This window comes from Eriocheir sinensis, chromosome 53 (genome assembly GCF_024679095.1).
Source record: "Eriocheir sinensis breed Jianghai 21 chromosome 53, ASM2467909v1, whole genome shotgun sequence".
Lineage (NCBI taxonomy): Eukaryota > Metazoa > Arthropoda > Malacostraca > Decapoda > Varunidae > Eriocheir > Eriocheir sinensis.
The window spans coordinates 8,580,302-8,593,187 of record NC_066561.1 but is presented as its reverse complement, the minus strand read 5'-3'; the positions used below and the strand labels follow the sequence as shown (position 1 = coordinate 8,593,187).

Sequence of the window (12,886 nt, the reverse complement as noted above, 5' to 3'; positions counted from 1 at the left end):
ATAATAGATCAATAAAAAGAGAAAAAAAGAACAAGGCGATATTGAAAAATACTGCAAACAACCATGAACAGTTTTGAACACGCAACAGACTTAGTAGAATCAACTTGTGAAATACTGTTTATCGTGTGAACTTTTATATATTCTTGTGACAGAAGAGAAAATAAATCATCGAAGTTTAATCGTGTAGTTTATGGAATCAACTTTCGAAATACTGTTTATCGTGTGAATTTTAATATTTTCTTGTGACAGAAGAGAAAACATCATACGAGTTGAGTGATTGAAGTTTAATCGCGTAGTAGATATAAAAATAAATAAAAATAAACGTCACTTTTGACCGCTCATTAATTTTGTCTTTGTGGGAACAGCGATTAGCGGGCTTTTTTTTACATATTTTTTGTTGCCACTGAGCTGTTTCTTTAGCTGTAAAAAAAAGATAAATTAATAGAAAAAAAAACACATACAAATAAACAAGCCGAAATTGAAAAATAATACAAACAACCATAAACAAGCAACAAACTTTCACGTCTTCATTCTAGCTTTTCCAACATCAAGGGACTCTTTAACACCCTGAGGCGACATGTTCGTTCGGCAGCCGTTAACGAGTTCGGTGCGGCAGGCAGACAGACGGACGGCGGTGGTGGTGGTGGGGGAAAGGGTGGCTGACGAGGTACTTGTGTTGGCTATACTGCGGCAGACACATCCTGGCACCGAGACTATTATAGGAGGCTTGGTGTAGGGGAAAGTGCATTGGATACTTTACCATTACCCATACTACTACTACTACTACTACTACTACTACTACTACTACTACTACTGCTACTACTCTCTTTCTATCTGTCTGTCTATCTATCTCTTCATCGTTTCCAAAGTCATTTTTATCATAATTATTACGTTTTTTTTCCTGACTTTTCTATTTTCTTTTTCTTAATCGCATTCTCAACCTCTTCTCATTTCTTCTTTTCCTCCTCCTCCTCCTCTTCTTCCTCTTCTTCTTGTCCTTTTCCTTTTCCATCTCCGTCCCATCCTCTTCGTCCTCCTTCTCCTTGGTACCACTCTCTCCTTTGCATCTCATTTTTTTGTCCTCCTCCTCCTCCTCCTCCTCCTCCTCTTCCTCTTCCTCTTCCTCCTCCCTTTCCTCTTCCTCTTCCTCCTCCTCCTCCTCTTTGGCACCCTCTCTATCATCTTCACGTCTCATTCTCTGTCCTTATTTGCATTCCATCCTTCTTCCTCTTCTTCTTCTTCCTCCTCCTCCTCCTCTTCCTCTTCCTTGCCTTTCTCCTCGCTTTCCATCCTCGTTACAGATTCTTCCTCCTCCTCCTCCTCTTACCTCTTCATTTTATTATACTTTCACGTCCACCGCAATCACTCTTTTTCCTCCTCCTCCTCCTCCTCCTCCTCCACACCCATCTCTTCCGCCTCCCGCCCTGTGAAAATCAATTCTTCACACACAGACGTAGGAAAAGTACCAAATGGATTTTTTTTAGTACTTATTTTTTTCTTTATTTCTCTTTGCTTTCCTCGGGGTATGTGTCGAGGTGGAAATACGGACATGGGTGATGCGCCTTCAGAATCGCTACTTCTGAATGCTTTCCCCGCCGTTTCAAAGGCCCTTGCTAACTTCATCCCTTGATTGATTGATAGTTTATTCTTGCAAGTAAACAACAAAGGAGAAGGGAGGAGCATGCATCAGTAACAATGACTCAATTCTACACTCATTCATTCCTCCTCTTCCTAATCCTCCTCCTCCTCCTCCTCCTCCTCCTCCTCTCCCCTCCCCTCCCCTCTCTCTCGTCATTTACCCTTCTGCCCTTCTTCATTTTCAACCCATTAATAAATAACTGCATGAATAAGATTGATAAATAATAATAGATAAACATTGTATAGTGATATTGAGAGAGAGAGAGAGAGAGAGAGAGAGAGAGAGAGAGAGAGAGAGAGAGAGAGAGAGAGAGAGAGAGTGCTGGCATTCTTTAAACTTTGATAAAAAAAAGAGCTAGGTGAACTTTACGGAGCATCTCTCTCTCTCTCTCTCTCTCTCTCTCTCTCTCTCTCTCTCTCTCTCTCTGAAATACATTATCCAACCCTGAGTTAGATAGATAGATAGACAGATAGATAGAGAGAGAGAGAGAGAGAGAGAGAGAGAGAGAGAGAGAGAGAGAGAGAGAGAGAGAGAGAAATAGAAAAAAAGAAGAAGGGAAGAAAGAAAATAAGGGCGCTAACTTAATGTAGGTCAGTCCCTCCCTCCCTCCCTCCCTCTCTCCTTTCCTCCCTCCCTCCCACCATTTAATATGGGACCCGTTTTGCTCTCTTACCCAAGACTGCAGCGGGAAAGGAGGAAAACTTTGGAAGATAATGACTGGATTAACAAGTGATATTTGGGTCATATATTTTTTTTCCTGGCTGAAATGGTTCATTGTGCTCATGTGCGCGGTGAGGACATCGACATATTGGAAGACTTGCCAGGCCTCGGTAGCGCAGAGTGGGACAGGGGGTCACGTCAGGAGGCCTTCCGGCGGATTGGCTTGTGAATCCGTCTTACTGAATGGCGGTGAGCCTTGGACATAGAGTCAGTTCCACAGTTCCCCATGACGGGTTAGTAAGCTCCCAAACCAATACCAGAGCCTTCGAAATTTCCTTGTATAGTGTCTGGGGTTTATATTTAAGTCCACAAATTTGATGAAACTATACAGGAAAAGTCTCGTGTATTTAGTGTGGCATCGAAGACCTCACCATTTTGGATTGTATGGGATTCTATAGTTTGGTTCGGGCTGTTACGAAGACACTGTGTTGGACTGTGAAACCGGCTCATAGACTTGAAGGGAAATCGACGCCTCTCATAATAAGTTTCTTCTCAGTCACGGTCTGCCACAGGAATGTCTTTGTGTCTATTACTCCGTGGGGCTGCATCGAGGCCCACAACTTTGGGGTGTTGCCGTAAGGTACCATTTCGCGTGGAGTAAGTCATGGGGAAGCACCACAGAGCTCGTGGCTAGAGTAAGTCAAAGGATCCGGCCGGGAGGTCCTTGATATGGGGAGGCAGCCCGCGGGGGGGACTTGCTTGAAGAAATTCCCGGGAAGGACGTCCAGAGGTGGGAGAGACGCACGCCGCCATTGATTCATTATAAATAGATATGTATGTGTGTGTAATACATCCACATAAAAATCTTGATGCGGCATTTATTTTTGGTGTCTTGCAAGCATCTTTTATTGTACATGCCTGGCCTCCTTGCACGCAGGAAGGCAAAACACAATATGAACATCGTTTCAGATAAAGCACCGAGAAATTAATCAAACTAAAAAAATTACCAAGCACCGAGAAATTAATCAAACAATAAAAAAATTACCAAGCACCGAGAAATTAATCAAACAATAAAAAAATAGGCGGTGGCTGAGTGGTAGAGTGCAGGGCCCACATTCATCGCGTGATGGACAACACGAGTTCGAATCCCCACGCTACCATCTCGGATTTTTCCCCACATGCTGTCCTGAAGACCACCCATCAACCCGGACTCTAGAGGAAACCGTCCAAGTGAATCAAGAAGTGACTCCCGGGGGGCAACATGAGCCAAGAGAAGATGGCGCCGCTATAAACACTTGCCTGCGCCATGACGGGCTGGGGCCGAACACCATCCAGGCCCCTGAAGCAAGCTTACAGGCGCTATAGGCGTAGACGTAAAAAAAAAAAGTGAGAAGAAATGTAGTTTTATGTTAATTTTACAGGTGAGTGAGCTATTGAACAATACACAAGCACCTGCCATTGTCCTCGGCTCAGAACCACGCGGAAAAGGTTAGCTTAAGAAATAAAATAAAAACGATGTCAGATAATCGACTTCTTGAGTGAGTTAATTTGTTTCTTGTGACTCATTGTCTTTTAAAATAATCTCTCTCTCTCTCTCTCTCTCTCAACATTCTTCCCACGTCCTATTTCGTTTCTATTCTATTTTTTCTCTTTATTTTTTATCTCTTCCTCCTCCTCTTCCTATTCTTCTTCTTCTTTTTCTCCTCCTCCTCCTCCTCCTCCTCCTCCTCTGTCTCAATCTCCTTCATGACTTCCATTTACATTTCTAGTTTTGTTCATTCTCTCTCTCTCTCTCTCTCTCTCTCTCTCTCTCTCTCTCTCTCTCTCTCTCTCTCTCTCTCTCTCTCTCTCTCTCTCTCTCTCTCTCTCTCTCTCTCTCTCTCTCTCCCAACTATGCACCTCCGCCCCTCTCCCCCTCTCTTCCATACACACCTCCCTTCCTCCCTCCCTCCCTGCATTTTCCCTTACCTCATCCCTCCACCCCCTTCCCCCTCAGGCAGCCCCTTACTCCCCATTCCCCCTTCCCCCTTCCCCCTTTAGATACCCTTCATTCGTGCGTTGACCCCGTTTCCTGACCTTCACCTGTCTATAACCCGTCTGTCCGTTTCTCTGCCTGTCAATTTGGATGTTAAGCTTACCAATTCCTATATGTTTGTCTGTCTCTCTGTTTACATACTCTGTCTTTGTCTGTCTATATATGTGTTTGTCTATCAATCTGTCTGTTTATGATTTATATAGTCTATCTGTCTCTTCGTCTGTCTGTAAGTGTGTTAATCTATTATTCAGTATCTATTAGCTTTATTCTATACCTGTTCTCTCTCTCTCTCTCTCTCTCTCTCTCTCTCTCTCTCTCTCTCTCTCTCTCTCTCTCTCTCTCTCTCACAACCGGTCTTTAGACTTGAGGGAAGGCTGAATGGATGCTTTGAGCGAGGGTGGGGTCATGGCCTACTCTCTCTCTCTCTCTCTCTCTCTCTCTCTCTCTCTCTCTCTCTCTCTCTCTCTCTCTCTCTCTCTCTCTCTCTCTCTCTCTCTCTCTCTCTCTCTCCTTTTTTTTGAGAGAGAGAGAGAGAGAGAGAGAGAGAGAGAGAGAGAGAGAGAGAGAGAGAGAGATGGGGGAGGGATTGCGCTCTGTTGACGCTACTTTTTATAATACGCGCGCACACACACACACACACACACACACACTGACAAGCACGAACAAGCCAGATGCACACACGAAACACGCACATAACTCACGTACACAATTGATTCTTCACGTGCATACATTAGCATCTCAAATTACGTACACACACACACACACACACACACACACACACACACACACACACACATACACACGCTTCCCCTTTGTTATCTCTCTCTGTCTTTCTTTCCTTTTTCTTTCTTTCCTTTTTTTTCATATTTCCTCCTTTTTCTCTCTTCCTTTTCTTTCCTCTTCCATGTCCTTCTTTTCCTTTACTTCCAACCCTTCCGTTTTCGTTTTCCTTCAACTCGCGTTTTTCTTCTCATTTTTCCTCTACTTCCTCCTTTCACTTTTTCCTCTCCTTTTTCTCCCTTCACTAGTTATTTCTGTTTTTCTTTCCCACTTGATTTTTCCTCCTTTTCTTTATTTTTTTCTTTCATTCCTTCCTTCCTTCCTATTCCCTTCATCTGCATAGCTTTCATTCCTTTCCTCTCATTCCCCTTCTTCCGCATGCCTTTCCTCTCCCTCTCTCTCCCTCCTCCTTCTCCTCTTCTTTCTCCTTCACACCTGTTCTCTTTTTCCCTTACCTGCGTCACCCTTTCCTAATTAAACCTTCGTGCCCATGACGCAACACACACACACACACACACACACACACACACACACACACACACACACACACGCAGTAATAATGATAACTTTGGTGTGTGTTTTTTATATCGCAAAGTTTATTATAGAAAACAGGAAATTAGGAAAAGAGAACGAGACGCCCTCTGGTGGGAAATACTTGAAATTTATTAAGGCCGTGCCTATTAAATAATGGAGAGGAGAAGAGAGAAAAAGAGAGAGAAAACGGACTGGTTGTGAGAGAGAGAGAGAGAGAGAGAGAGAGAGAGAGAGAGAGAGAGAGAGAGAGAGAGAGAGAGAGAGAGAGAGAGAGAGAGAGAGGAAAAAAAAGATCTCTCCGCCTAAAACACAAATTCATAATCCCAGTCAGTTTGTTCATTTATATAAAGAGTAAGAAAACTTATAACCACAACAACAACAACAACAACAACAACAACAACAACAACAACAACAACAAGAGGAAAAAAGAGGAAGGAGAAAATTATAATCTGCAACAAACATTCACCCTCGTAATTACCTCCTCCTCCTCCTCCTCCTCCTCCTCTTCCTCCTCCTCCTCGCCCCAGATTCGTCGGCACAGGGAAAAGTCATATAAATCACGATTTTCCACTTTCACGCACAAACTAACCTCCCCCACCACCACCACCACCACCACCATCATCACCACCACCACCACCACCACCATCACCACCACCACCACCATCACCACCACCACCACCACCACCACCACCGCTGCTGTTATCTCCCGTACTCTCGTTGTGAAAGTGATGAAGCAAACTGTACTGTAAGCTCAATGACTCTATTACTGGCATCATCACTATCATCACCATCACTATTCATCGTTATCATCACCACTATCACCACCACTTATTAATACCGTCACCATCCTTGTCACCATAAAAAAAGTCATCTCTGGTCACTGGAAAACTCACTAAGGAGACAGTTCAAGGGCGTAAAGAAAAATATATAAAAAAAAGCCCGCTACTTACTGCTCCTGAATAGAGGTCAAAGGAGTGTCCAAAAATCATTGTCATCATCATTATCATCATTGTTGTCGTCATCATCATCATTTCTGGTTATCATCATCACGTGTTGTTGGTCACCATTCTCACCACCATGAAAATTCTCCTCTCGCTTCCAGAAACTGTGTGTGTGTGTGTGTGTGTGTGTGTGTTGTATAGGAATAGGCTCCATTATGACCATTTGTGGCTGCCTCTCCGCTCTTCCCTCCTTCCCTCCCCCCACGCCCTCCCCCTTCCTCCCTCTCCCCTCGTTAACAGCTGCCTTTCCGCAAATGTCCTGGTTTTCAGACTAATTTTCCTCCCATTTTCTTCATTTTTTTTTTATAAGTAAAGAAATGCATCCGGCTGTTATAACCCGTTCTCTGATAAAGTTTCAATCACTCCTTTAACCTCTGTTCTGGAGCAGTAAGTAGCGGTCCTTTTTTTTTTTTTTTTTTTTTAATTACGCCGTTGAACTGTCTCCGTAGCTGTAAAAAAAATAAAAATAAAAATCGGTGAGGGTGTTCGCCTCGGAGCGCGTTGCCTCGCTAAACCTTGGGTCCTTCCGAGCAAGTCTCAGGATATAATGATTTGTTTTACGAGCTTTACGAGCGTCCTCTTGGCCTCCTCCCTTCAAGATGGTCGTTTACAGAAACAACCCGATGAGCAGAGTCGCCTTCCGGGCAGCGTGCCGCCCCTGCGTGCCACATGCCCGAAAGGCCGGAGTTTTCGTTCACGTGCTAAGCGGGTAACAAGTCTCGAATCAGTTGCCTGGAGTGATCGCCGGTTTGACACAAAGTTCTTCCAGCGATATCCCATGATTCTGCGTAGGCATTATTGCCAAAGACATCGATCCGCCTCTTCAAGTCAAATTTTAGTGTCCATGTTTCATAGTAAAAGATTAAGACAAGGAAGAGAATTTTCTCGGTCATTACTCCGCCTACCAGAGACTTTCCCGAACTCAAGGGAAAAATTTAAGCCGCTTTTAGCCCCATACTTTATCAAAATTATGCCATATGGCAGACAGTGTATGGCAGATGGCAGACACACCAAAATATGGCAGAAACGACATAATTAAGGCAGGCAGCGCAGAGAGAGAAAGAGAGAGAGACGGTGTGAGGAGCGCAGTTCGGGAGGTGCTGGAGACGTGACACAACTGTATGGGAAGCTGCCAACGTCATAGGCGCCACTTTAGATGTGTCGGACTATAGTAATCTCCGTACATGTTCTTGTTTATCCTCCTGTTTTCGTGGATTCGGGGAAGTGGGGCGAACCTGAATAAAATACACACCACCACCACCAACACTTCCGCGTTAACTTTGGGCATACACACCATACATATGGAAGCCTTGCGCCCTTCCCCCGTGTGTCTGGCCTGCAGGACGGCTGGAAATGAGGGAGGCGAGACAGGGAGGGAGGGAGGGCAGGCAGGGCGGAGCGGAAGGGGTTTTACCAATTCCGCGGGCAACCCAAGGGTGTCATTCACTTAATTCACCGCCCGTCGCAAGGACCTGACACGGTTTTCCTCGTATATGTATTCTTAAGACGGTGCCCCTTTTCATTCCCCCCCACCCTTAAGCTGATCCCGAGGCTTGTGTAATAATGCGTGCCGAAGGGATAGACAGACAGGAGCACGGACATATGGACAGAGACGCAGAGAAACGGATACAAGCGGATTGGCATACGGAAGGAAAGAGTTCACAAATTTGACAAGGCTTTCGTAGGTGTTGTGGGCATTTCCAGGAGTAGTTTTATGACCCTGGTGGTAGTCTGACCTTTTTTCTGTACCACGAACCTAAAGAAACACTCCATAGAGCCCGATTGATCCCCTCTTTGACCTTTAGAAATACTTGATGTGAGCAGCGAAGGTGTCTCATAAGACCTACCTGAGAAACGGATGGGAAGAAGGAAGGAAAGAAGGAAAGGAGGAAGGAAGGAAAGAAGAAGCGGGGGAAAAGAGGAAGGAAGGAAAGAAAGAAGGAAGGAAGGAAAGAAGAAGCGGAAGAAAAGAAGAAAGAAGGAAAGAAGCAGCGGGGGAAAAGAAGAAGGAAGGAAGGAAAGAAGGAAGGAAGGAAAGAAGAAGCGGGGGAAAAGAAGAAGGAAAGAAAGAAGGAAGGAAGGAAAGAAGAAGCGGGGGAAAAGAAGGAAGGAAAGAAGAAGTGGGGGGAAAGAAGGAAGGAACGAAGGAAAGAAGAATTAAGGGAAAAGAAGGAAGGAAAGAAGAAGCGGGGGAAAAGAAGAAAGAAGGAAGGAAAGAAAGAAGAAGCGGAAGAAAAGAACAGAGAAAGAGGAACACATTTGGAGGAGAAACGCGAGATTTTTCCGGATAACAAATAAACATGAAGTCGTGTTGAGGTGGTCAGGAGGCGCTACCCTATATATGACCAAAGCACGTCCTCGGGTCATCCCTCTTGAGCTGTTGTTTACCTCGGTGCGCGCCGTCCAAAGCCTCGATTCGCCCTGATTCAAATGCCGCCCGGGAGCTGATCGCGTTCGTGTCAGACGGTGAGAGACAGAGAGAAAATTAAAGAGGAGAAAATGATCCCCTATTCTCCTTTTTTTTCTGTCTTTTTTATTTGTTGTCGTGAAGTATATTATTTTTTTTGTTGAATGATTCCGGTTTTCTTATATTTTGATTCGTTTTGCATTGTTTTTTTGTTTTTTTTAGTTATGGTTCGATGTCCTGGTGTTGAATTTGATGCTTGTTGGATAGTGCAGGGACGGGGTATATTCGTTTCTCTCTCTCTCTCTCTCTCTCTCTCTCTCTCTCTCTCTCTCTCTCTCTCTCTCTCTCTCTCTCTCTCTCTCTCTCTCTCTCTCTCTCTCTCTCTCTCTCTCTCTCTCTCTCTCACTATATACGCAATAAAAATACCGAAAAAAATATATTCAAACAAACTGCCAAAGAAAAAACAAGACGAAAAACAACAACCCAAAAAAGCAAAACAAGGAAAAGAACATCAGCAGGTCATTAAACTTGAACTTGATACCTTTTGCGTCACCTCGCCGAGAAGAGAAAGAGGAAGAGAAGGAGGAGGAGGAAGATGCGCACATACATACACACATCCATACATATTAATATTTCGACAGTCCTTTCCTTCCTGGTGGTCATATTAACACCCATGGCCTAGTGTTTGATAAGGGGCGAGTGTTGAACGTGTGTGTGTGTGTGTGTGTGTGTGTGTGTGTGTGTGTTGCCATCTGTTAAATGTGGGTGGAGGAAGAGCGAGAAGGAAAAGAAGAAGAAGAAGAAGAAGAAGAAGAAGAAGAAGAAGAAGAAGAAGAAGAAGAAGAGGAACAACAACAACAACAACAACAACAACAACAACAACAACAACAACAACAACAACAACACGAAAAGGAAAACAATGAATGAATTAAAAATATGAATGAGGAAGAAGGGCAAAAAAAAAAAAACGTGGGAGCGCGGATGGCCAGCAGACGATGAACGAGAACATAAAGAACAAGAACAACAAGATAGGTGATGGTGATGATGGACATATAAACGAAACAAAAAAAAAATAACTTGAAACACAAACATGAAATTCCCCGCACGTGAGCCGCCCGCCGTCACACCCAACGAGCCAGTGAGTGAGGCTGGCGGAGGCGTGCTTAGCCAGGGTAGAGACGGAGAAGGGAAATACTGGAGGGCGAGATTTTAGGACCACGAGCTATAGTCAAACCATTTCAAATAGTCCGTTTGGGCGTTCAATTCCGCAGGTCCTTTCCTCCCCTCTGCTCTGCCACAGTCCCAACACCTATCCCTTCCTCTCATATGTAAGCTATAGGTAACATATGAGAGAGAAAAATAGGTGTTGGGACTGTGTGCAGCAGCGGGGGAAATTTAGGACCACAAAACGGACTCGACAATTTGGTTCCACTATAGTTAGGAGAATAGGGTTTGTGCAGTCTAAATATCTGTGTAAATGTATGTAAACAACTTCCTACACCTTAATATTCACTAAGGTTGAAATGCACAGTCTTGGTGGCCATTTGTTCTGATATAGTTTCACTTTTATTTAAGGGCAGATCACCAAGTAAGGACCATGGTATCTGTGCAGTCTGAGTACCTATGTAAATCCACCAATTGACTGCTCACCTGATTGACTGACACGTTGATCAAAGGTCAGCAGCGAACTGATTGAACCACTGACTAACTGAGTGACTTTCTGGATGGACGCGTCTGAGCCGGGCCAGTGGAGGTGGCTGCCTGCTTCTTCTGTGGACATGAAGGCAGTATATACTGAGGAGCATCCCTGGCTTATCAAAATCCTTCACTTTACACTAACACAAGTATCCTCGCACCCTGATAATAAACAAAGAAAACATAAAACAATATGCATATCAGCGAATCAGGCCATCTCTCCTCCCGAAATTGATCTCTCTTTTGGCCATTCCTCTGAACTCTTTATATAGGAGTAGGGATTTGCGAGCTTTTTTTTCCCTTACCGTAAAGAAAAATCTATCATTGTTTCAGCCTATTCTTATACAAACTGACTGAAAAGGGGCGTGGCCTGCTTGGTGACTGACCTATGAAGGGATCTTATTAAGGAAGGGGGAGGAGCTTGCTAAGGAACAGGCTAACGATTAGATCTTTGAAATTAACGATGTAGATAGATAGATGGATATAGATAATTAGATAGATAGGTAGATACATGGATAGAAAGTTAGTTAGTAAGTTAGATAGTTAGTTAGTTAGTTAGTTAATTAGTTAGTTTGTGAGTGAGTAAGTGGGTGAGCTATCAAGTTAGTTAGTTAGTTAATTTGTTTGTTCAGTTGCTTGTTTGTTTTGATCTCAGTAAACCTTAAACAAGAAGCAACAAGGAAATAAATACATAATGAGGTCTTACAGGGACACCAGCAGCAGAAACAGTATCAGAAGAATTACGCTCCTCCGCAACATAATGATACCTATATACCGCCCGCCCACCGACCCACCCGCCCTCCCTACGACTCATCCACCCGACGACCCCGGTTGTCAGGTTGGTGGGTTTCCCGCCAAATGTAGAGTTTTTTTTTTTTTTTTATCTTCGCTGGCGGGCAAAATTTGAAGCTGGCGGGCTGGCGTTTTTTGGGGGGTATTTCTGTCCTGCTTGGCGATTTTTTTGGCGTGTTTTTGTCTGTCTCCATTAAGTTTTAAATTATCCTTACTATCAAAATGATCTTCGAGGTCATGATTCATAAAACATGTAGTTGACTGGCGGGCGACGAGAAAAATGTCCGCACTCAGCTCCTACTGCACACCACAATACTTATTAAGGGAAGCATTTTATTTATTGCAATTAATAACTTATTCAGTATCATGTAATATATATTTGTTACTTTTGTGGGTAATTAGTAGGTATATGGCATTGTTTATAAATTATTAGGGTTTCTGTTTAATGTGTTGATACTACTGTTTTAGGTTTACTTATGTCAATTTTAGAAAAATAAAATGTTCTGGATTATGACCAAGTCTACGTATGATGCCTTAATGTTATTTGGCGGGTTGTTGTTGTCGTTGTTTTTTTGGCGCAAAAAGCAAATTGGTCTGGCGGGAGTTGGCGGTTTTCGGGGAGGGATGTGGCGGGTTGGTAGTCCCCGACCTGGTAACTCGGCCGCCTACACATACGCCGAGGCTGTGTCAGGGCAGTGTGGTCGGTGCCGTGATGCAGACAGGTGGGATGGCGCGTACACACCTGGCCTCCACCTCCCTCTCCTCCTCCTCCTCCGCCTCCCGCGCCTGGGGCCCGGCGAGGCAGCGTGACAGCGGTACAGCGACAGGACCGGCGGCGAAGTAGTGCACTGTTGAAATGTCTCTCACGCTGACCTCAATTTATTCAGTTTTCATTTCAAGACGCCACTTTCACCTTCCATCTTTCAAGTGATAATTATGTAACTTCGGTGCACTCTACGCAAGCTCGCTCACCACTTAAAGGGGCTATTACACTGGGCATATTTTCCGTGGATCTTCAGTCAAACCACGATTTCCGCTGGCGTGGTTCTCAATTGTTTGTTGTTATTGCTGCTGATGAAGATGATGAGTAATACCGTCGTCCTTCAGTGAAATCTACCGTAGCTTTGGAAGATCGTGGACACGTCAGAAAACCACGGAAATATGAGAACCACGCCAGCGGAAATCGTGGTTTGACTGAAGATCCACGGAAAATTTGCCCAGTGTAATAGCCCCTTATGTTAGGCAGCTCACTTTCATCCCAATTATTTATTTATTTATTACCTTCCGCCTATGGCGCCGGTAGGCTTTGTTGATGGGGCCTGGTGGTCGGCCTCAGCCTGTTA

General features: G+C 44.2%; 1 protein-coding gene across 4 annotated transcripts in view; it reads left to right on the top strand.

Moving 5' to 3' along the window:
* Positions 1 to 12,886, top strand: part of LOC126983320 (uncharacterized) — a 62,908-nt gene that overhangs the window by 15,958 nt on the left and 34,064 nt on the right. The window contains exon 1 of one of the 4 annotated variants that reach the window (XM_050836009.1): positions 12,122 to 12,358. The exons of 1 other annotated variant lie outside the window; for it this stretch is intronic. In XM_050836009.1, the coding sequence (XP_050691966.1) occupies positions 12,256 to 12,358 (103 nt within the window). In that variant the 5' untranslated portion in view covers positions 12,122 to 12,255. Of the gene's footprint in view, positions 1 to 12,121; positions 12,359 to 12,886 lie in introns of those variants that run through there. 2 more of the 4 variants (XM_050836010.1, XM_050836011.1) reach the window with 2 other exon arrangements.